This window comes from Rattus norvegicus, chromosome 1, assembly GCF_021556685.1.
Source record: "Rattus norvegicus strain SHRSP/BbbUtx chromosome 1, alternate assembly SHRSP_T2T, whole genome shotgun sequence".
NCBI classification, from domain to species: Eukaryota; Metazoa; Chordata; class Mammalia; order Rodentia; family Muridae; genus Rattus; species Rattus norvegicus.
This window is the reverse complement of record NC_141534.1, coordinates 222,667,993-222,691,389: the sequence shown is the minus strand read 5'-3', so window position 1 is coordinate 222,691,389 and position 23,397 is coordinate 222,667,993. Positions and strand designations below refer to the sequence as shown.

The following is a 23,397-nucleotide window of genomic DNA, read 5'->3' as shown; positions in this document are numbered from 1 at the left end:
GATTATGGAAAGAAAATAAACTACACCCATCCCTTGCCCCGTGAGTGCCTCACTTACAGAAGTATGGCTTCAGGTACAGCCTACTTCATAAACAAACCAATAGGAACTAAGAAAGTCAGATTCTTCAAGAACTTGCAAAGTTTTCTACAAATTAGTTTAAAGTATTTGAAAGAACAAGTGTTTGTGGCTTGGCTTTTCCATCCAAATTAAGGGCCACCACTTCATCTTTTCTCACATCTTCCCTCAAAGAAGCTGTGCACTGATTTTGCTCGTCTCTCTCCAGAGGCAGTTTTGATCTGAAGGAGATGCATCCTTCATGCTTCACTTTTAAAACTCATCCATACGGTATTAAAGGTACAGCCAGACCTTTTTACAAGAAGAAAATGATGAATCAAATTCTAAAAGCCTTGCTAAGCTTCTAATGCTCCAAAGATTTAACTCTGAAAAACAAAAAGGGCTAAAGGCTCAGACTAGTGAGAAGAGTTACAAACAGTGGGTCTTCTCTTTTAGTGTCTTCTGATTTGGGTGGGCAGTTTCTGCTACTGCAAGGAAAGAAGAGGAGGAGAACACTTTAACTGCAAATAGTGCCTGCTGTTCTCTAACGTGGGAACAGAATGCTTAGCTACCAAATGAATATGACAGTGAGTCACCAAAACCACAAGCTGCTTTATTCATCACACGTGTCAGTTAAAATACACTTCCACATAAAAAGCAAAATGCAGAGACATTGAGGGTTTAAGAGTAATGTCCTGACCCCTGATAGCAAAGAGAGAGTAAAACTTTGTGACCCATAAGGTCTGAATGGGGCATCAGTAGAAGTAAAAAGTGAGAAAGAGAAAATCAGCAGTGAAAAGAACTGTGCACATAAGAAATATACCTTTTGGGGGTCTTGACAGCATGATCTGAATCTAAATGCAAATACATAATTAAAAAGTAATGAGAAGCATCTTCAAAATTAAGATTATAAGCCTAGAAACATCTACAAATGCCTTTACTTGTTCCTTGTTTTTACTCTATTAGCCCACTGAACAGAAGGTTGGGGACAGAAAGTGTGATCTTCCTATCTTGTCCTTAGTTTTATAGGGAACATGAAGCAGATATAGGTCAAAGGGGAGCTACTGTGAAAAGAGCTTAATGAAGCATTTTTCACAGTAGGTCTTGTTGTTCTGCTCCTTGAAGATGCCTTTGGGCAGCTGTGTCAGGCAGAAAGCACACACGAAGTGCTCAGGATGAAACTTATGCCCCATGGCACTGATGCAGCGGCCAGTGATGGGCTGCCCACAGTCATGGCAGAGGGTCCCTTGGCGGTGATGGTAATGGAGTTCACAGAATGGACGGCCATCCAGTTCAAAGAAGGAGCCAGAAGAAAAACTACTGAAGCAGTCCTAAAGGTGGAGTGAACACAGACAAAGGAGATGAATGTCAAGTAATAATACCAGTAAATAAAATGTTCATTATCAAAATTCCTGCTAGTTACATTCCAGTTGTAGGATTTTGCTCAGGTCCCTGACAACAAAGACTAGATTACCCATTTTTAAAAGAGATCAGCAAATGCCCACAATTGGTTCTGTGTGTTATATTTCCTTTTAAAAAATACTACCAAGGAAACGTGGATTCCTGTCCTTGGACTAGAAGCCATCTCATTAAGTAGAAACTAATCCTCTCATGGAAGAAAACTCTTCAATTTTCCCTAAAACTGAAGGTAATTGAGCATACAAACCCCACACACAAAGCACTCTGGGTGCCAGACAGTGTTCATGGCTGAAAGGTAGTTTTCCAACACGGGGCGGTTGCAGCCACCACACTTGGGTGAGAACATGGCTAAGAAATCCTTTCGGCAGTATGGCTTCTTGTCCTTCTCATGAAAACCTGAAAAGACAAAATCAAAGATTCATAGCTGAACTCTGGGTTCTGTAAAGCTATATTAGAAGTAAATATAAGGTCACTGTTAGAACCTCTCACAATGTCAGTGTCTCCATGTTCAAAAGAATTCAGGTGTCTTTCAGCATTGAGTCTTGGTTACAGTCTAAGTATCAGAGCTATTTTTCATTAATCCTGTGATACAAAGTTCTGTTCCTGACACTGATACAACTGTTACTCAACTCAGTCATCTTCTCAGAGGCATCAACCCTGTCTTTTTTTGTCAACTCATCTGTCTTCATGGTCTTTATAGCACTTACTTTATCTTAAGTCATTATGGTCTGCCTTCCCTCACTCAACTAGATACCATTGGTTTTGCTACATTATCCCTCCCCATATTTAAAATAAAATAATACTAAAGAGTAATTTTCTTTGATAAGTTATTCATAACCAACTAGACAATGGAGGAGATAAACTCATATACCCTGACTTAAATGCATCCTGAACTTGACCTCTCTGTGGGAACTAATATGTCAACTAAGTGTGAATATCCTAACCAAAACTGTGTAACATGAGAACACACTCTATGCCTTGCCACCCTAGTGGAATGCAACAAGATATGTTTAGTAAATTGCTTACGCTGCCTACCCAATAAACATTCTAGAAATATCCTGTTATCATAGTAGCCAGATCACAAAACTGTAATAGGATGCTAGGGGTATGATCCAAATCACATAGCTACTGGTTTTGTTCTTAGTTCTTGTCACGGTTATATGCAGTGTGCTTCACTTAATTGAGCTTCATTTAAAAAAATGAGGGGAAGGGGGTGAGTTGCAAAAATTACAAGACCTATGGACCTAAGACTCCAAACAATTTATTTCATACCTATCCAGTATTATCCCTCTGAACCCTACAGACTCAGAAAGCTCAACTTACTTTTATCTCTCTTTCTTTTCTGACCGCTTCAAAAGATTTTTAGAGTCTGTTTAAGGGAAACTGAATATCAAAGCCCTTGCTACTTAAGAAAAAAAAAGGTAATCTTTCTTGCTTTTGTAAAACACAGAATTCAGTTTTTTTTTTAACTTCAGCATTCTTCACTCACCTGAGAACTTAATAAAATGCAGATTGCTAGATCCTCCCTGCTTCCCCCACCCCTATTCCCAGTTTTTCATTCAGTATGTCTGGAATGGTACTAAAGATTCTGCATTTTTTACATGCCCCCAAGTGATATGAATTGGTATTTCTTAAGAAAGCGGCAAGACAACACAGCTAACCTAGGTATGACCTCCATTTAGAAATCTTCAGAGCAGTTGGTCTCCAGAGGGAGACAGTAGGGGAGTAAGAGCCTCCATTTCAACTTGGGTAAGTCTCAGGAGGAGAATCAAAGCAACCCACGAAACTTGCTATAATGTTCCCACACTTAGTAACCCAATAAATTGGGAAAGTTTCAGCATTACTGTCCCTAAGGCTCTCTCTGGGTCCAATTACCTCAAGAGAATGAATGAGAGGCACTGACAATTAAAAGTACCACAGAGAGACAGGGTGTTTTCACTCTACTGTGACTCTCAGCCAAGAGGGAAATTAGAGAGCACTTGCATGGCCTGGATAATGAACAATTAAAAAGAAAGATGTAGGCACTGAGGACATATGAGGACATAGTCCCCTAGGAAGGATGCTAAGGATCAATACTTTTAGAAACTAGAGCCTTAAAGAGGGATTCTCAGAACTAAGGAAAAATGCAATGAATTTAATTTCCCAGGAGAATCCATAGCTAAACTGTTATTATTGATGCTCTGTATGTGGAATAAAAGTCGGGATGCTATCTAATTAATGGACTGACCACATGGCAGGACACCCATTTACACGAAAGCCAGGAAAAAGAATAGAACTATAACCCCAAAAAAGGAGCTTCTAACTAGTAAATAGTCCCTTCGACAGGTGCCTCCATTAATAGATATTTTCAGTGTAGTTTCGTGATTATTTCAAATCATATTGGCTTAATCAATTTTATCAGGTTATGAGGAGCCCAACTCAAGAACAATTAAATTAGATGTTTTGCAGTCATCCTAAAGGGTGGGTGTTTTTCATTTGTACATAACTATGACTGTGCTTCAAATGTCCCTTTACTTGTTTCCAGGCAATTTCTACATCATCAATACCAATGGACAGTACTGTCCACCCTCTCCTTAAAGGTCATCAATGAGAAACCAAAGTACTATTCCACCAAAATCCAGTTTAAGGAATTTTTGCATTTATTGGGTTTATATAGTGTGGTTAACCCCGGAGCAGCCACATCACCAGAAAGTCTCCCTGAACATGGATAGCAACTTCCCTATAGCTGCATAGGTGGAATTCCCTCTTCTACTAACCTTACACACACTGTATAGTCTAGCACCTCCTGAGAACATACCATGTACCCCTAGATCAAAATCCTACTCAGCTAGCCAGGAAGTGGCCCTCTTTAGCCCCTCCTTGTGTGAAGGAATATCAATAATCAACAAGCTCAATTAGTGTCTCAAGCAAGTTAGCCCTCCCTGCTCAGATGAAGATGATGGTTAGAGGAAAGAATTCTGAAGTAGACAGTATTCATTTAATAGCTAATTATTAATTAATTGTAATTTATTCTCATATTTCTATATCTACTTATACATTCAAATATGACACATTATAGTATGATTTAGACTGTCTCAGTAAAAATGTTGCTTAACTAAAGTGCAATATAGAGGTGAAAGGCATACTGATTTATTAAGGGCATTGAACAAGTTCCAATGAACGGACAAGTCACTTTAAAGTACTTAGTAATTATGTCAATGCTACTGTATCAGGCTCTGTTGTCCAGTAAAGTATAATAAGTTGGTGCTGAGAAAGTAACATGGTCTAGTATCAGGAGAAGAACTGAGCATTAGTCAAAGAGCAGTTAAAATCTGTTAGCAAAACTGTGATGTGGAACTTCGCAGAAATGAGAAATGAAATCGAATCCCATCCCTTCAACTTTCTAGTTAGAGTTTAGGGCAGATGTCTCAGTCAATAAAGTGCTTGCCTTGTAAACACAAGACAAGGAACTCAGATACCCAGAACTCACCAAACAATAGAGAAACAAAGCAGCCATGGTGACACTGAGACACAAATATTTGTAATCTCAGAACTGTGAAGCAGAAACAGGTGGTATCTTGGGGCTTAATAGACAAACAGCAAATTCTACCTGGCAAGCTTTCAGGCCTTACCTCAAAAACAAACAAACAAATAAACAAGGCAGCTGAGGAATAACACCTAAGGTTGCCCTCCTGCATCAGTATGCACTTGGGAGGTATATGGAAGAGGATCAGGAGTCATCATCTTCAGATATGCTAAGTCAGAAGCCAACCTGAGATCATGACACTCTGCTCCAAACACAAAACAACAGAAAAGGAAGGGGGGGGGGTCAAGATATTTCAGAAAAAATCTTCCCGAGCAGCTAAAACTAGGTCACATACAAAAGGTAAAACAGGGTTGGTGAAGTGGCCCACGGGTACATGGGGACCTATGTTTAATCACAGGCCCACCTGGCAGGAGAAACTAACTTGTCTTCTGACCTCAACATGTACATCATAGCATGTTCAAATTCACATACAAAATAAAAATACAATAAAAATGGATAGAATGAGAAAAAAATCTTAATGAAACCTCTCAACTATGGAAGCAGAATTCAATCTTAAGAATGATGGGTGCAGGGTTGGGGATTTAGCTCAGTGGTAGAGCGCTTGCCTAGCAAGCACAAGGCCCTGGGGTTCAGTCCCCAGCTCCGAAAAAAAAAAGAAAAAAAGAATGATGGGTGCAAACAGTCCCCACTATGTATTAACATAATTCCCATAGACTTCTAAGTTCAGGCAACTTAAGGGCAGTGACAGTATAAAAACATGTAAGAAATCATCTACATTATAAAAGAATCAGGAGAAAGGGGGGAAGGGGATGTCACTATGAAATTATCAGTAAGAGTGTGGTTTAGTTTTGAATAAATTAAAGGAGTGGTCTATAGAAGACAGACATAAAACTGAAAGGAACACCCACTTTCACTGTTGGCATCCTCAGCATGAGCACGCTTGCAACTGAATGTAAAGTTGACATTGATTGACAATGACAAGATTGGCTCAAAGACTCAAAAGCTATTGGAAGATCAGATGTCTCACCCTGTCACAAAACACAAGGATTACCTGAAGGAATTTAGTAGAGACTCAGGGTGCTCTAGCACACCTATGAACTAAGCGAAGTCCTCCACTGGCAGGGGAAAATACAATTAATTAAGAAAATTACAAAAAGCTGGCAAATGAGGGCTTCCCTGCGGCTGCACCAGCCCTGCCCTGCCCAAGCTCTCCCACCTGCTTAAACTCCGTGGGTCAAAAATCAAACCTAACCACCAAACACCATAAAACTAAAAAAATCCCCCAGGTCAACAACAAAAAGTCATCAGTGTGAAAAGGGTCCTTGTCAGAAGGAAGGGGGTAAAGTGAGGCAGAAGAGAGATTAAGGAAGGAGGGCACAGGTTATAAAGGTTCAGATATACATTCTACATGTATGGAGTTAGCAAAGAATGGAGACCAGAACACAGAGGGTCTGGGAAGAAAGGCAGCAACAGCAGTTTCCGAGGGTAGCTGGGGAGAAGGACCAGGTGACTGCTGCTTAGCTGGAAGACAGAAAGCATGTCTGGCTGGAGCGGGAGGGTAGGCCTCTATTGCCAGATCACCAACAAAATAAAATGAACAGAAGTATTATCAATACAGCTGTGTGTTAAATAGGATCTCACAGTTCTACCAGGTAAAGTAGTGATAAGGACACTGAAAACTAAGCTAGAGGAAAGAAATTCAAATGTTAATTCCAAGGGGAATGAATAGGCTGGTGTATTTAAGTGATAGGGACACATTTGGGGAGGAAGCGGCCTGCATGTTTGTGTGAGTACATGATGCATGTACCATGATTCAAGTATATGGGTCATGAAAACCTTAGGTGGCAGCTCTCTCTTTCCATGCCTGAGACAGTCTCTTGACTGTCTGGACTTCAGGCTTCCAGAGATTCTCCAGTCTCCACCTCACATCTCTGGTGAGAACACCTGCTGTCACAGGCTTGTGCTCCAAGCCTAGCTTTTAAGCATATCCTAGGATTCAAACTCAAGCCTTCTTCATATTGGTGCAGCAAATGCTTCACCTACTAAGGTATCTACTGAAGCCACAGTCTGTGTTTAAATGATAAATTTTCACTCTTTAATTTAAAAAAAATCAATATAAACAAAACTTAGTAATGTTGGGGAAAGGTATAGATGACATCTAGGTGTGAAATGGGCTTTTAAGTGACAGTGCTGAGAACCAAAACTCAGCAAACAGCTGTCCCCAAGGAACAGTGCTGTTGGCCTTCCCATCTCCCTCCCTTGGAGTTTGCTGTAGCCCCCTCCTACCTTCTGCACCAAACACCTCTCCACAGTGAGAGCAGAAGAAGTGCTCTGGGTGCCATGTCTTGTTCATTGCTGTCAGCACTTTCTGAAAACAGGACACACAGAGAGGTGTTAGAAAGCTTCTGAGTTGTAAAGCATGCCCAGGGCACTTCATGCACAAAAACTGGCAGGGGTAGGGCTTCACTTACATCTGTGATGGGAGCAGCACAGTAGGCACAGCGTGGAGAGAACAGGTGATGGTAGTCTTTTGAGCAGTAGGCTAACCCATTTCGTTCAAAGAAGGGACTGGAGCCAAGCTCCTCCTTGCAGTGAGTACAGACAAAGTGCTCTGGGTGCCAGGATTGCCCCAGAGCATGGATCACCTATAGGAACACCAAAAGACCTGACATGGCAGTGCAGCAGAATGTACCTCTAGAGGGCACTCTGCATGCTGCATTTCATATAGACAACACTGCCTGCCTGAGTTGTACAATTACAAGGCTCAGACCTACGTTGCACTAAGACCACCTATGGCCATGCTTATAGGGTAGTAAAAGTGATAAGCAGACTGATCAAGAAGCCATGCAGATATTACTCCTCAGATCTGAGCTCCTTGTCTCTCGTCATTCCAGAGTCAGATTGGAAAACTCTGTGCCATGGGTTTGGTGATAATGATTCAGAGTCTCGGTATCTCTAATTTAAAGTTACATTTAGTTGAAATTGCATCGAATAAATTTAAGTCCAAGAATGTCTGAAGAAAGGGAGCAGCAAAAAAGGTAATCTCAGTAGTGGCAGTGAATTAGAAATTCAAACTCGGAAGCTATACTGTCCTGGCCTTAAATGTTCCCTTTGCTTCTTATTTACTAGACCTTAGTCTTGCCATCCAATGTGAGTGAGCTCTTGCTCACTTCCTAGCTTTTGCAAATGGCATTCTAATAAAAACTTTCTTAACAGGTTGATTCAAGTATTAAATGCAGGAATATTAAAAAACACTCAGCTCAGTGTTCATATTACTGTAAGCAGTCAATGATTGGTAACAAACACTCCAACATCTTATAATATAAATTGAAAGACCCATCCTTGAACACCCACAAACATGCTACCCCACCTTCCCAGCAATTGGTTTCTGGCAGGAAGCACAGTGGCCCTTGGGGACTGTAGCAATCCCAAGATCTTGTAGTTCCTGTTCCAAACCCCCAAGCATTGAGTCGAGAGATGCCTTGTGATCCTGCTTGTCTGGCAAGGGTTTCCTGCTAGCATCTGCTTTCACTGAAACCTAGGACAAGGGAAGAACCGCAAAGAGAATCAGCCTGTGTGCACCATTACTCTTTTGACATCTACTTTACAACCTATCAGGTCACTTCCAATGGCTAATCTTGTCTACCCCTAACCTCCCTTCAAGGTGCTGAAGGCACCCAACATGAACACAAATAAAAACACTTTTATTTCTATTTCATTTTAAATTCCTTGGCCAAATAATATCTGATCATTTGTCATTCATTTTTAAATCTTCTGGCTGCCAAAAATTGAGTGAATGAAGTTAAGTCTTTGTAGGTCTTACAGTTGCCCAGGTGAAAACTAGTTATTTCTCCCTTTTATTTATTTAATTGTCAAACACCTAATTTGTTCTACTCAGCATTCTAAGAACTTGTTATAAAGCAATATATAAACATATTGAGTGTCTAACCTCATGAGTTTTCATTCTATGAGTAGCAGGTAATAAACATGTGCTGCACGTCAGATAAAGAAGAGATGTAGTTATATGAGAGTGATATGCTGGAGTCGTGTGATGAGTATCAGTTGACTTAGGACAGCTGCCTTCAAGGAAGTGATACTTGAGCATATGTACTCAAGAATTAAGAAATACTGACATTAGTGAGAATGTCGTTTCACACAGAGAGAAGGCCCAAAGAATAAAACTATTTGGCATATTAAAAGAAAAATTACAAGATCAACAGAGCCAGAGCAGAAGGACTAAGACTGAACACACAGAAGACTGTACAGAGAAAAGCAAAAATTATCTAGGGCCTTTACAACAAAATTTGATTTGTCTACTAAGGTGATGAGTGTGGTTGAGACTAAGGGAAGCAAATGTGGAGGACACTTTGTAATGGTTTGTGTGGTATTGAAGGCCAGTTAAGAGAGGCCTGATTGGAATCTACCTATGGAGATCACCTATGACACTACTTATGATTGGATTTGTTCAAACACAGATCCAAATCAATTACTACAAATCATTCAAGCCAGTTTTACACACGCACACACACACACGCGCGCGCACACACACACACACGCACGCGCGCGCACACACACACACACACGCACGTGCACACACACACACACACACACACACACACACACACACCTTTTTCCTTCAACATTTCATGTCATGGGTTGCTGCTACCATCTATTTACTTAACATTTATCTTATCAGATAGTGTCTCTCCACTGCCTCCTCATCAATTTTTTATCATCAATATTCAAAGCTTCACATCCAACTCCCCTTACTTTGTCTTCCCAATTGCATTTTCTTTTTTTTTTTTTCATCTTTATTAACTTGAGTATTTCTTATTTACATTTCGATTGTTATTCCCCTTCCAGGTTTCTGGGCCAACATCCCCCTAACACCTCCCCCTCCCCTTCTCTATGAGTGTTCCCCTCCCCACCCTCCCCCCATTGCCGCCCTCCCCCCAACAATCACGTTCACTGGGGGTTCAGTCTTAGCAGGACCAAGGGCTTCCCCTTCCACTGGTGATCTTACTAGGCTATTCATTGCTACCTATGCAGTTGGAGCCCAGGGTCAGTCCATGTATAGTCTTTGGGTAGTGGCTTAGTCCCTGGACCAATTGCATTTTCTATTTCACAGTTAAAAGTCTTATTGTTGAAGCGGGCAGGCTCCCAACATTCTTCTGAATGGTTTGGACAATATCCACCTGCAGGCCTCTCGTTATTTAATCTTCACTGTCTGGAATAGCCTCATATTATTTTACCATGAAAATGCTCATTTCCCTCAAAAGATTGATCCTTAAACAAAATTCTTTCCTCTGTTTTATATAATGGAGGTTAGTGTTTATGAGGTATCTATTCACAGGGTTAATATCTAAAGGTACCAAACGAGTTACTGATTTTACATTTGAAAAATAACTTAGTAAAAATATTCTTCACATCTACATATTTTTATATTATTTTGCATATTCCAAAATACTTCTGGATACATATGTAAAATGCAGTATATTCTGATGACCTGCAGGGGGCAGAATGGGACAATCTGAGACAAACAGCATGGAAATGGTTTTCCTGTATTTTTTTACTTACAATTTTATATAACGTATGTATGTGGATTGTTTTTAAACCATACATTGTAGGTTAAATTTTAAATACAGCAAGATGCACTTTAAATCAACAAGAAAACACAGCATAAATTTCCTAATGATTATTGTTCTAGCATTAAGTATGCAGTGCAAAGTGTCAGTTCACTCAACTTTAGGGTAGATGTCAGCTAATTGTAAAGTATTAGCCATCAAAGAACCTTGTCTGTGACATTTTTTCATATGTCCCTCCAAAAACTATGTGTTACTGTGTACCAGGACAATGAATGGGATTTGGGGAGTCTCATATCTCATCCCTGCCCCGCTCTATCATAAATATTTTAACAGTCTGCCTTAAACATCTCATACTGATTTCATGGGTATACATGTATACATGGGTATACATCTTTCCAATCAGATTTAAAATGGTTAGATTCTCTGTATTAAGAATTCTAGATCTACTTCCTTGATAAATGCTTAATGCTCCTTATCTGTTTTCTGCTTTCTGCCAGGATGCATGTGCTTGTCATTTTCACTCTACAGACAAGAACAAAGAGCAGATTTTATCTCCGTATAGGCTCAGAACTTATCCTTCCTACATTGGCCTCCCTTGCCCCATCCCAGACTGCCCACTGGTCTTGGTGTCCTGCTCAGGCATGTGTCTGTAACAGCCCTTCTGCATGATCATGCCTTAGGTCCAGTCTTTGCCCCTGAGACTCTAACTCTTAGCAATATTTATCTAGGTCTCATGTATTCTTCAAATATCCATTCTAACTCCCATCACAACTGCTCTGATAAAATCTGCTTAACCTCTCAAAATACCTTGGCTTTACTCATTGGAAAATCACCAGCCTTTTCTTCTAATTCTTCTAAAAATATTGCAGAGTTCTATGACTATACCAAGAACAATCCAAAATGCTCCAGATCAAGGCATGTAACACTGTACACATCTTTCATGCACAAATGAGTTTCTCCACTGAATTATATGTAGTCTAAGAAAATGAATACCACCTTAAAATTCCAAATAAGAGGATGAATACTGAACACTACCGAGCCTCTCTGGAACCCAGAGACTTCATAATGCACACAGTACTCACCTTGGCCTGAAGTTCGTTCAGGTGGGCCATGAGCTCATCCAACTGAGCAGCTGCTGAGGTCTTAGGAGGTAAGACTGATTGTTTTGGCTCTTGGACCTCACTACAGAGAGAATAGGAAAAAGCAAAAATATCAAATAAATGTTAAGTTACATATAACATACCAGAGGATACAATTTTACATACTAATCTATTTGATATGAATCCAAAACCAGAGACAGGAAGTATTTTAAGTATAGTTGCTACTCTAAATTTTTAAGTAAGGTCTCTCTGTATTGTGTATCTGTTTCATTTTGATCAACTTAATAAATAATACATGCATGTATACATACATGCATACATGCACATATACATACATAACCTATTTCTTCTCAAGTGTATTATGAAAAGCACTGGACATGCCTCTAATTAATAGAGTATGAGAAACCTCAGAACAGAGCTGTAAACCCATAGCAAGCATTTTAATAGAGAAATTTAAAATTATAAGTCATCCACAGTGAAAAGTTTTAAAGGTAACCATGAAACCTGCATAGACATTCCTCTAAGGATGACTAACAGTCATCAAATGTACAAAAAGGCACTCAAACTCATTAATCATCAGGAAAATACAAACCAATATTACCATGATATAGTCCTTCATACCCATCACAGCCTGAGGCAAATGCAGGCAAAAGTATAGAGAAATGAAACCAAAGGAAACCGTTGGTAGCGTGCAATTGGTGTAGTCGCCATGCGAAACAATACGAAGGCTTCCAAAGAAATGAAAAATAGAACTACCATATGACCCAGCACTCTGCTGTGAAGGAAATGAAATTGACACACAGTAAAAAAAAAAAGTCTGTACTCCTACACTCCTTACAGTGTTATTTACATAGCCAAAATATGTAAATAACCAAAATATCTGTGGATGAGAAAATTAATTAGGGCATTTAAACTATAATGGATGACATAAACACTGGAATATAATTTAGCCTTAGAGAAGAAACAGATCTTCATTTTTTTGATTTAACATAGATGAGCCTAAAGGACACTGTATAAAATTAAATAAGAAAAAGGTAAAATATTGCATGATTGTACATGCATGCTTACATGTAGAATGTAAAAAGATTATATACATAGAAATATAAAACAAAACAATGGCTTCTAGAAGCAAAAATGGGGGAAGGAAATGAAATGTAGGCCAGACAACCAAAGTAGAAGGTACGTGTCTAGAGATCTAATTTACAAGTTGAGGTTTATAGGTAATAAAATTGTACATATTTGAAATTACTACTAAATGTGAAAATGTGTATATTTGCTTCATTACATCACCTTAAGCACATTAACACTAACCTCAGAGCTACCAATAATTCATCACTGTTGCATTATGGACAGAAATCAATAAAGCACTTCCCAGTGGTGTCATCTGACCCAGAGCGAGCCTAAGTTTGAATTCTCTACTTTGCTCTACCTGTGTCTTCCATCATTCGTAACAAAGTGCATTTGCTGTGTATTTCTTAAATAGCACAGAAAGCACTGTGTGAGGAAAGGATGGGAAATGCTGTACAGAAACCTGTAATAGAGTTTTATAAGGATGAAGTCATAACACAAACTGACCCCAAATGACCCAGATAATAAACAAACCAATGCTATCAAACAATATCCATATGCTTCACTTAACATTTATGGGGATATCCATTTTATAAGGTTGCCATCCATCTTTGTTCTGTTTTCAGCAAATGACTATCATAACAAACATGCGTACATTACTGTTGGGTCAGCAGTACATAACTTCAGGATTACAACTACACATTTACTTAGGTAGCTAAAGTTGATTACATGGGAAATCCAAGGCAAGTGAAGTTGGTTGTTACGTCGTTCTCTTAAAAACTAGTTAAACAAACAGGCTGAGTATACAGCTGGATAGCAGTCTTATTTGGCCTTGAGGTGTACTAATTGTCAAGCCCAGCAGAAGGTCCAATCTTTTGTATGTAAGAGATTTTTGTCATCACGCACTGCCACTAATGTAAACATTCACCTGCCTAGGACCTACCTACCCAGAAACTATGAAGCAGCTTACAACTCTCTGTAACTCCAGTTCCAAGAGATCAAACAGGCTTTTCTGATTTTTATGAGCATCAGAAACACAGATGCTACACATACAGAAATGCAAGCAAAATATCCATATACATAAAAATTAATTTAAAAATAAAGTTTGTTTAAAAACCTCTGAAATGAAACAAAAAAGAAAATTTATTAATAACATCTGTTTCACAAAATTACTATAGTTAAACCATATTCAAAATATTTGTAAAACTTCTATATATTAAAAAAGCAAACCAATGTAAATATGAGCTATATTTTTAATAAGTTTAAGAAAGATAAATTTAAATGTTTATTATTATAGATATGAATGAAAGGTCCCAAAAGGAAACTGTGTATTCAACTTAATCTGCCAGGCTGGTCAATTAACGAGCTTCAATGATTGTGGCGAGGGTGGGATGTTGTATGTCCAGAAGCTTATAGCCATTTGTCTTGCGCTATATTTAGGCCTATAAACTGCCATTTCTTAGTTATGCTTCACATCAACATATGAAAATATACAGCCCACAACCCTATGGAGTTAAGAAGAAGGAAGACAAAAATGTAGATGCTTCAGTCCAATGTAGAACTGGGAACAAAACAATCAAAGGAGGTAAAGGGAAGAAGGGACCTGGGACGGAGGAAGGAGGGGAGTGGACAAAAGGGTGGTTAGGATCAGTTATTGGAAGGGACAGAAGGGAAGTACACCAGATCAGGAAATTGAATAGAAACATGTAGCACTGGGGGATGGGGAACTGGAGGTAGCCACTACAAAGTGCCAGATTCCAGGGAAGCAAGAGGCTCCCAGGCCGCAACAGGGATGACTTTAGGCTGAAAATACAACAAAGGGAAACTACAACCTGTAGAGACCACCTACAGTAGATAGGCACACACACACACACACACACACACACACACACACACAACCCATTTGAGGAATGGGGCCACCCATGCATCTCAAAATTTTTAACCCAGAAATGTTCCTGTCCAAAGGAAAGACAGGGACAAAAAAATGGAACAGAGACTGAAGGAAAGGCTAACCAGAGATTGCCCCACTTAGGGATCCATCCCATCTGCAGACACCAAACCCCCACATTATTACTAAAGCCAAGAAGCACTTGCTAACAGGAGCTTGGTATGGCTACTTCCTGAGGGGTTCTATTAGCACCTGACCGATACAGATGCACATACTCACAGCCAACCGTTGGACTGAGCTGGAGGACCTCAATGGAAGAGCTAGGGGAAGGACTAAAGGAGCTGAAGGGGATTGCAACCCCATAGGAAGAACAATATCAGCTAACTGGGCCACCCAGAGCTCCCAGGGACTAAACCACCCACCAAAGAGCATACATGGAAGGAGCCAGGAAACATATGTAGCAAAGGATGGCCTTATCTGACTTCAGAGAGAGGGGAGGCCCTTGGTCCTGTGGACGCTTGAAGCCCCATTGTGGGAGATGCTAAAGTGGTGAGGCGGGAGTGGGTGAGTGGGTGGAGGAGCAACCTCATAGAGGCAAAGGGGAAAGGAAGAGAGGGGGGATAGGATGGGGAGTTTGTGAAGGGGTAACCAGGAAGGGGGATATCATTTGAAATTTAAAAGAATAAAATGATTAATTAAAAAAAGAAAAAGAAAATATGCTTGATCTTATGAGCTCATCAATCATTAAACAGTTTAAATGAGAAAATTTAACCTATTAATCACAATTTTAAAAATTTGGCAATATGAAGTGTTAGTCAAAATTTTACACACATACATATATATATGTATTTATAATACCTAAAGTATATATGGTATATACATATATATATATATATATATATATGTGTGTGCACACACATATATATGTATATCTTATACAGATTTCTAAAACCCTGTATAAGACATAATCTATCAACATTTCAAATGTAAATAAATACCCTATAGTTTAGCACCTTTACTTTTAAGTCTACATCTTACAAAAACCTGAACTTAGACATGAAAACATAAACTAGGACTATTTGGGGAGAGAAAATAAAGTAGCGAGAGGGGAAACAGGAACACTTGAAAGGGCAATGAAGGAGGAATAGAATAAAAGCAAGTATAATGGCATGTATGAAAATACCATAATGAACAACCATTCTGGAAATCAGTCTGGAGGTTCCTCCGAAAATTGGACATTGAACTACCTGAGGACCCAGCTATACCTCTCTTGGGCATATACCCAAAAGATGCCCCAACATATAACAAAGACATATGCTCCACTATATTCATAGCAGCCTTATTTATAATAGCCAGAAGCTGGAAAGAACCCAGATGCCCTTCAACAGAGGAATGGATACAGAAAATGTGGTACATCTACACAATGAAATATTACTCAGCTATCAAAAACAATGACTTTATGAAATTCATAGGTAAATGGATGGAACTGGAAAATATCATCCTAAGTGAGGTAACCCAATCACAGAAAAACACACATGGTATGCACTCATTGATAAGTGGCTATTAGCCCAAATGCTTGAATTATCCTAGATGCACAGAACACATGAAACTCAAGAAGGATGACCAAAACTCAAGAAGGATGATCAAAATGCGAATGCTTCACTCCTTCTTTAAATGGGGAACAAGAATACCCTTGGCAAGGAATAGGGAGGCAAAGGTTAGAACAGAGGCAGAAAGAACACCCATTCAGAGCCTGCTCCACATGTGGCCCATACATATACAGCCACCCAATTAGATGAGATGGATGAAGCAAAGAAGTGCAGGCCGACAGGAACCGGATGTAGATCTCTCCTGAGAGACACAGCCAGAATACAGCAAATACATAGGCGAATGCCAGCAGCAAACCACTGAACTGAGAATGGGACCCCCCGTTGAAGGAATCTTAGAAAGGACTGGAAAAGCTTGAAGGGGCTCGAGACCCCATATGAACAACAATGTCAAGCAACCAGAGCTTCCAGGGACTAAGCCACTACCCAAAGACTATACATGGACTGACCCTGGGCTCCAACCTCATAGGTAGCAATGAATATCCTAGTAAGAGCAGCAGTGGAAGGGGAAGACCTTGGTCCTGCCAAGACTGAACCCACAGTGAACGTGATTGTTGGGGGGGAAGGTGCTAATAGGGGGAGGATGGGGAGGGGACCAACCATATACAAGGGGAGGGGGAGGGGTTAGGGGGATGTTGGCCAGGAAACCGGGAAGAGGAATCGAAATGTAAATAAGAAATACTCAAGTTAATAAAGATGGGGGGAAAAAAAGAAAATACCATAATGAAACCTACTAGCTTTGCTGTGGTGCTTTGAACAAGGAATGTTCCCCATTAGCACTCGGTCCCCACTGGTGATTGCTGTTGGAGGAGATTATTGGAAGGGTCAGCCTAGCTGAGGACAGTACACACTAAGGTCAGGCTTTGAGAGTTTATAGCCATGCCCTCAAGTTGGCGCTCTCTGTTTTGTGCTTGTGGTTGAGAAGTGGTTCCTCAGCTACTTCCTCCTACCACTGTACACTTCTGTCATGTCTCACTGCCACACTGTACTTTTCTCCCTCCACAGCCGTAAGCGCAAATGAATACTTTCTTCTGAAAGTTGTGCTAGTCATAAAATTCTATCACAGCAACAGAAAAGTAACAAATACCTATGCTAACTTAAAGTTAACTAAAAGACAAAAAGAGAAAAGTTAGGGATATATGTGTTCATACACAAACATAGCAAGAGAGATGTATAACAAAAGAGTTCATTATAATACAGGGTTTTTTAGCAAATAAAAAGTAAACTAAATGGTCTTATAGTCAAATTATGGTTCACCCATTTTACAGAATAAAATGAGACTGCTAAAACTGCACATATAGTGTTAAATTTAAGAAACAAGGCCTCGGGACCATATGAAAATTCCCCTTCCATAGCAGGCACTTTACCAAGTGCTATCTCCCAGCTCCAAATGTAGCTTTTTATCTGAGCCTGCTTATTCATAAAGCCTCATCACCTTACAATTGTAGAAAACTTGTTCATGCTCAAAAAATGTCTACACTCTCTTAAACAAGAGTCCATGTATAACATGTAAAGGAGTAAGGTCATTGTCAAGATTCTCTAACATCAGCTGACTCAGCAATACATTATTCTAAATAGGAAATAAGAACTTGAAGAGCTGATGGTGCAAACTAGAGCCCAAACAGGAAATATTCTTGAAAGGAACCTAAAGTAGAGACCTCTGATGTGTGCCTGGCCTTTTAAAGAAAGCAAAGGCACCTGACTATCCCATGAGCCACAAGCTGCTTTGTGATTTGGAGATTTCAAATACAATACATGTATTTGAAAGAATGCACAGAATGCATGGTTTCCAAGTAAGGAGCTTCATCATGCTGAGGCTCCTTTTGTTTAATTCTGTTATATTTTGTGAATGGTTCCTCCCATTATTACCAAAAGTCTGCTTTTGCTCAGGTAATTGATAAATAATGTTTATAAACTATTGCCATGTTGCTATTGGTGGACAGTGGTTAGAAACATCTTCCTGCTGCTGTCACAGTTGCTACTAAGCACACTCTCAAGGGATACTGAGAGCACTGTGCTACTCATTTAGGCAAACCAGAGTATATGTTGGAAACAAACATGGGAATCTAGCTTCTGCGTTTAGCATTCTCTCTGGGCATGCTAGTGTTCATGATTCAGAATTACAATCACCTAGGAAATTTATAAAACTCCATAGTTATGGAAGGGTTTTATATTACTCTCTCACACACATCTCCATTGTAGGTATGTCTTGGTAATGGAAATATATCAGTCAAAGAAATATACCCAGAAAGTATAAGCAAGTTTGCATTTAAAAATGGAATTAATGTTATAGAAAATTAATTGCACAGATGGTGAGAGAGCTAAGAAGCAAAACAGAAGACACAGGGGGTTATCAAAAAACCCCAGCAGCAAGCTATCACCACCTCTGTGCTTAAAGGACAGAATGCATAGCAACACCATGAGAGCCCATGCCTCTGTTCAGTGTGCTGCAACAATAGCAGGTTGTCATGCTTTAACTGACAGAGATACCGCTGCTGATAAAGACACTGGAAAGTCAAGCACCAAGACAAGGCAAGTGCCCTGCATTCTCCTACTCATCCTCTGCCTTTCTCATTTGCTCTAGCACTTCTTGCTGGTCAAAGTCCATGATAGCCAACTGGCCTGGAACTTAGAAAATCCAACCACCAGAGACAGGTCCCTAGAACATGAAGGTTAAGAGTTGGTGCTCAGGGGAGATCCTAAGGTATACTGCTATTTGGATAAGATTTACTAAAAGAATTACTAATGCCATAGACATACAGGCAGATGGCAGCATGATAGTGGATCTAAGGAGTGTTCAGGTTCACATGAACAGTCTATGGTTTATGCTTGCTTCATGCTAGCTCTGACATGAGGCTGCACACAAGTGTGGGTTTGCGTGTGTGTATATACATGCATGCATGCTATGGATAGTCTGTTAGCATAGGGCCTGCATGTAGAATAAGCTATAAACTTGAGGAGGGCAAGTATCTGGGCCTTTGCAAAATTGGCCTGGCCCTAACTGACAGAGCACAGAATAAGAAAAGGGACAGAGGCCAGTGACTCAGTGCTGTAGGGGAAGATGACCATAAAATAGTGTCGTGACCAAATAACTGATCTCAGTGCCAGGCATACTGGAAAACAACTGATGCTTGAACTGGTTTCCATGTTACATATTTGAGTATTCATATACATTTCTATAAACATCCTAGTAAAACCTACATTTGCTGAGAGCCTCTTAAGTTCAGTCACTGCTTTTGTTGTTTGTGTTTGTTTTGTTTTTAGCTAGGACAGAAGGGTAAAGACAATGGAGAAATAATCATCTACACTTCTGGGAGCTGGAATAAATATGTAGCATGTTTATAAGTAAACTAGCTTCACTCCCACCACAGAAGAAAGTGACTTCAAGTGGCACATATTAAGATGACTTCCCGTAGTTCAAGTCCATTCCCTGATTTAGCTCCCTATGTTTGCTCTATATACTATGATCAGATAGTACAGTGGAGTACTCTGTAACAAGTACATATCTTAAGGGCTGTGTGTGTGTGTGTGTGTGTGTGTGTGTGTGTGTGTGTGTGTGCGCGCGCGCACGCGCGCTATGATTAAAGAGACAAACATAAAAGAGGTGGCCTTTCTGCTTCTGATTTGTTTTAGATGACTAATTCTGCTTTGGTCTGGAGAAATGACTTAACAAGTGAATCTATTCTACATGTAACATTTACTAAAGGGGAAACCCTTCCACCAACTACCTAAACTTTGAGCAGACCTGGAAAGTAGAATTATGTATTCATTTGTGTGAGATGGACCCTTGCCGTCTTCGTGTAGCCTTGGTCCTTGGTCTGCCGTTGGTGGACCCTTGATTACGTTTCTTCGGGTGCTTTCTCCGTTGAGCACTGTTGCATGATACCTGGAACTGCAGTGTCAATGCTCTGTGCTGAGTCTGAAACTGTTATCCTTTTAAGGTAGTAAGGAAAATGGAGAGATAGCCCCCAAACCCCAGTCTGGATACCCGTCTGGAGGCAAGGTACCTTGAGAGGCCACCGAGTCAGTGTAGAAGGGTTCTACCTCCACTCAAAGACCCTGGGAAAAGGCATACTATAGATGAAATCCAATAATAACCTTTACAAACCAAATTGTCAAGTATTAATAATAAATTACCTGATAACTTTTAATTGTGAAGTTATTAATTAGAAACCAAAGCATACCTGTAGACATTGGGTTCCTGGATATTGGTTGTATACACGAGCTGCACCTAAGAAGTGAGTGACAGAAAAGAGCAAAGAATGACATTTGTGTTAGAATGGTGGTGCTTATCAACATTGAGAGTAAGGGCGGTTCATAGCTGCCAAGGGTGATAACCAGAATGGCATTGTGGTGCACACGTGTAATCTAAGCTACTTGGGAGGATGAGGAAAAAAGACACATGAGTATGAGATTAGCCTGGGCAGCAGAATGAGACCTTGTCACAAACCTAGTAATAGTAATGATAATAATAATCAATAAAAGGAATAACTTGCATATTGCTTAAATGTTTCCAAAGACAGAATTACCTTCCATTAGGCAGAGAAACACCTTATTCTAAACAGAGAATTTGGCACTGAAAAGTTACTACCCTCCTGGCCTTAAAAACAAAGACATAACGAGATGTGCCATCCTCAGAAAGCATAAATCAACACAATGGCTCAGGGAAAGTCACTTTAAACACAATGGTGCCTAGGGGAAGACTATATCACAAATTTGTCTGTTTTATGAAAAGTAATTATGTGTCACCGAAGAAGTGACTGGACAGCAATTTATCTATTTATCCATTGAGCACATACTTATTAAGTGACTTATGTTCCAGGGCTTACAATGTTGTACCCAAACAGCAAAATAAGACAATCACACTAAAACCAAATACTCTGGGAAATGGTATGGAGTGCCTGCCTAGCATCCAAGAGGCCCTGGGCTCTAATCTTAATGTCACATATACTTAGTGTGATGATATACTTCTGTAATACAAGCACCTGGGAGCTTAATGCAGGCAAACTCATCCTCTCAAAGTCAGCCTACATTGTTTGAGACCTAACTTAAAAAAACAAAAACTGAATATTCCAGAGCTTTCATTCTATTGGTAAGAAATGGATATAAAAGTTAGTCAGGGAGTCCAAAATAATAAGTATGAAGTATAAAAAAGAGTATAAAATAACAACAATAAGTTTGAAAATAGCAGCTGCTATAAATGCTTTGACGTGGAAAAATTCACTGAGTAGAAGACACTTGAACAATGACTTGCACGAGGTAAAGAAGGCAAACAGGTATCAGGGAAATGTGGCCCCTGTGCAAGCTCTGAAAGAGAATGACAGCTGGGAAACAGGCAGGCCAGGGAGGCCTGTGCAGTGAAGCAAGGAAAGGGGCTAGATCTGCAGGTGGCAGTCGCACATCACACAGCTCAAACTCAGACACTTGTAAGGGAAAGGGAGGGTTCTAGAATCAATTCCTGTTGTTTGATCTCTAAATTTTAAATTTTGAGAGAGGAAGAGAGACAGACTCTGACTGTGTAATCTAGTCTAGAACTCAAGCACTCAGGGTCCTTCCTGTCTCACTGTCACCAGATTTGAGATTACAAATATACGTATCATAATTCCCCAGTGAAGTACATATTACTAGTCAAACAACTTGGTTCTGTTGTATTAGAGACTGACAAAATAATTTCAATCAACAACAGGGTGTGGTAGCTCCTGCTCTTATGGTTTAGCCCCAGCATTTGATAAACTGAGGCAAGAAGATTGCAAGTTTGAGGCCAGTCTTGGAAACTGTCTCAGAGTAACCACAATAACAACAACAATTGTGGTCAAAATCTCTTGGCCTTATGTTTTAATTTTTTTAGAGGCAGAGTCTCATCTAGCCTGGGCTAGCACCAAACTTTCTATGTAGCTGAAGCTGGCCTTGAAGTTCTGTTCCTCATAACAGATGCAAGCCACCATACTTGGAGAGATTCTTTTTATACCAATTTTCCCAAAGTAATTTAAAATAATACATAGCTATATACATGATGGGGAGCTTCTTAAATTTGTTCGATCACTTAAACACTTAAAATCACATAAGAAAACAATTATGCTCAACATACGTCACTTACCTCAATTGGTAACCTGGTCATTGCTCTCTCTAATACTTTCATTTGAATTTTTCTTTTAAATGTTTATGTTTTAAAATATATATGTAGTTCTGTCATATTTTTATTACTTTTAATTTTTACAGTCCATTCATTACCCCCTCTCAGCCTGCCCCGCCCCCCCACAGTTCCTCATCCTATTCTTCTTCCCCCTTGTCTCCAAGAGGATGATTCCCTGCCCCACCTCATCCTCCAGGCCTCTCCACTCTCTTCTCCCACCGCGGCCAGACCAGGCGGTCCTCTGCTGTATACATGTGTATGGGTGCCTCCTGTATACTGCCTGGGTTGTGCTTCAATGTCTGAGAGATCTCAGGGGTCTGGCTAAGTTGAGACCGCTGGTCTTCCTATGGGATCACCCTCTTCCTCAGCTTGGCTGCCCTCCGAAAGGCCCAAAAAGCAGCTAACTGAGACAGACACAGATACTTACATCCCATCAATAGACTGAAGTTGGGGACCCCTGTAGTTCAATTAGAGAAAGGCTGGAAGAAGCCGAGGAGTTCTGTCACTTTTTAATTTGCAATACTATCCTATCCATTTTATAGTTGGTAGATTTGAAACTGCTGTTATTTTTAACTTGTGCTTTTCTCTAGGGCATAATTTTTTAGTAAAAAAAGTGATCTCTCTAGTACTGATGAACCTAAATGTTCAGGACACATTCTGGTCTATGAAACATATTAATTCTATTTTTTATTAAAATGTGTAAATACACTCAGGAAAATGTCTTCTTTTGGTTAATTTAGTATACAAAATAATGGGCTTCACTAGGACATTTTCAATGCTTTGCTTGCATTTGCCCTCCCATCAGCCTCCTGGTCTCCTCTCCCTCTGGTTCATTCCCCTCTACAAGTTTTTTTGTTTTTATATTATTTATAGAACACATCAAAGATATATATGACACAAAGTACAATGTTTGTTTTCTTTCCATCCTCTTTTCTCTCTTGTATTCTGCTCACCCCTCAGTCTTCCACATTTATTGTGCCCCTTCAACTTTGTCTAACACAATATTCCCATGTGTCT

At 39.8% G+C, this 23,397-nt stretch overlaps 1 protein-coding gene across 6 annotated transcripts in view; it reads right to left on the bottom strand.

Annotated features, from left to right (window-relative positions):
- Positions 1-646: 646 nt before the first annotated feature.
- Positions 647-23,397, bottom strand: part of Lpxn (leupaxin) — a 34,558-nt gene continuing 11,807 nt past the window's right edge. For 5 of the 6 annotated variants that reach the window (XM_087549453.1, XM_087549449.1, XM_087549439.1 and 2 more), the window contains 7 exon segments: positions 20,432-20,478; positions 11,667-11,766; positions 8,370-8,537; positions 7,471-7,644; positions 7,286-7,367; positions 1,721-1,869; positions 647-1,385 (listed from right to left, as the gene is read on the bottom strand). In XM_087549453.1, coding sequence (XP_087405579.1) covers positions 1,116-1,385; positions 1,721-1,869; positions 7,286-7,367; positions 7,471-7,644; positions 8,370-8,537; positions 11,667-11,696 — 873 coding nt within the window. In that variant the 5' untranslated portion in view covers positions 11,697-11,766; positions 20,432-20,478 and the 3' untranslated portion in view covers positions 647-1,115. 6 annotated transcript variants of the gene reach the window in all.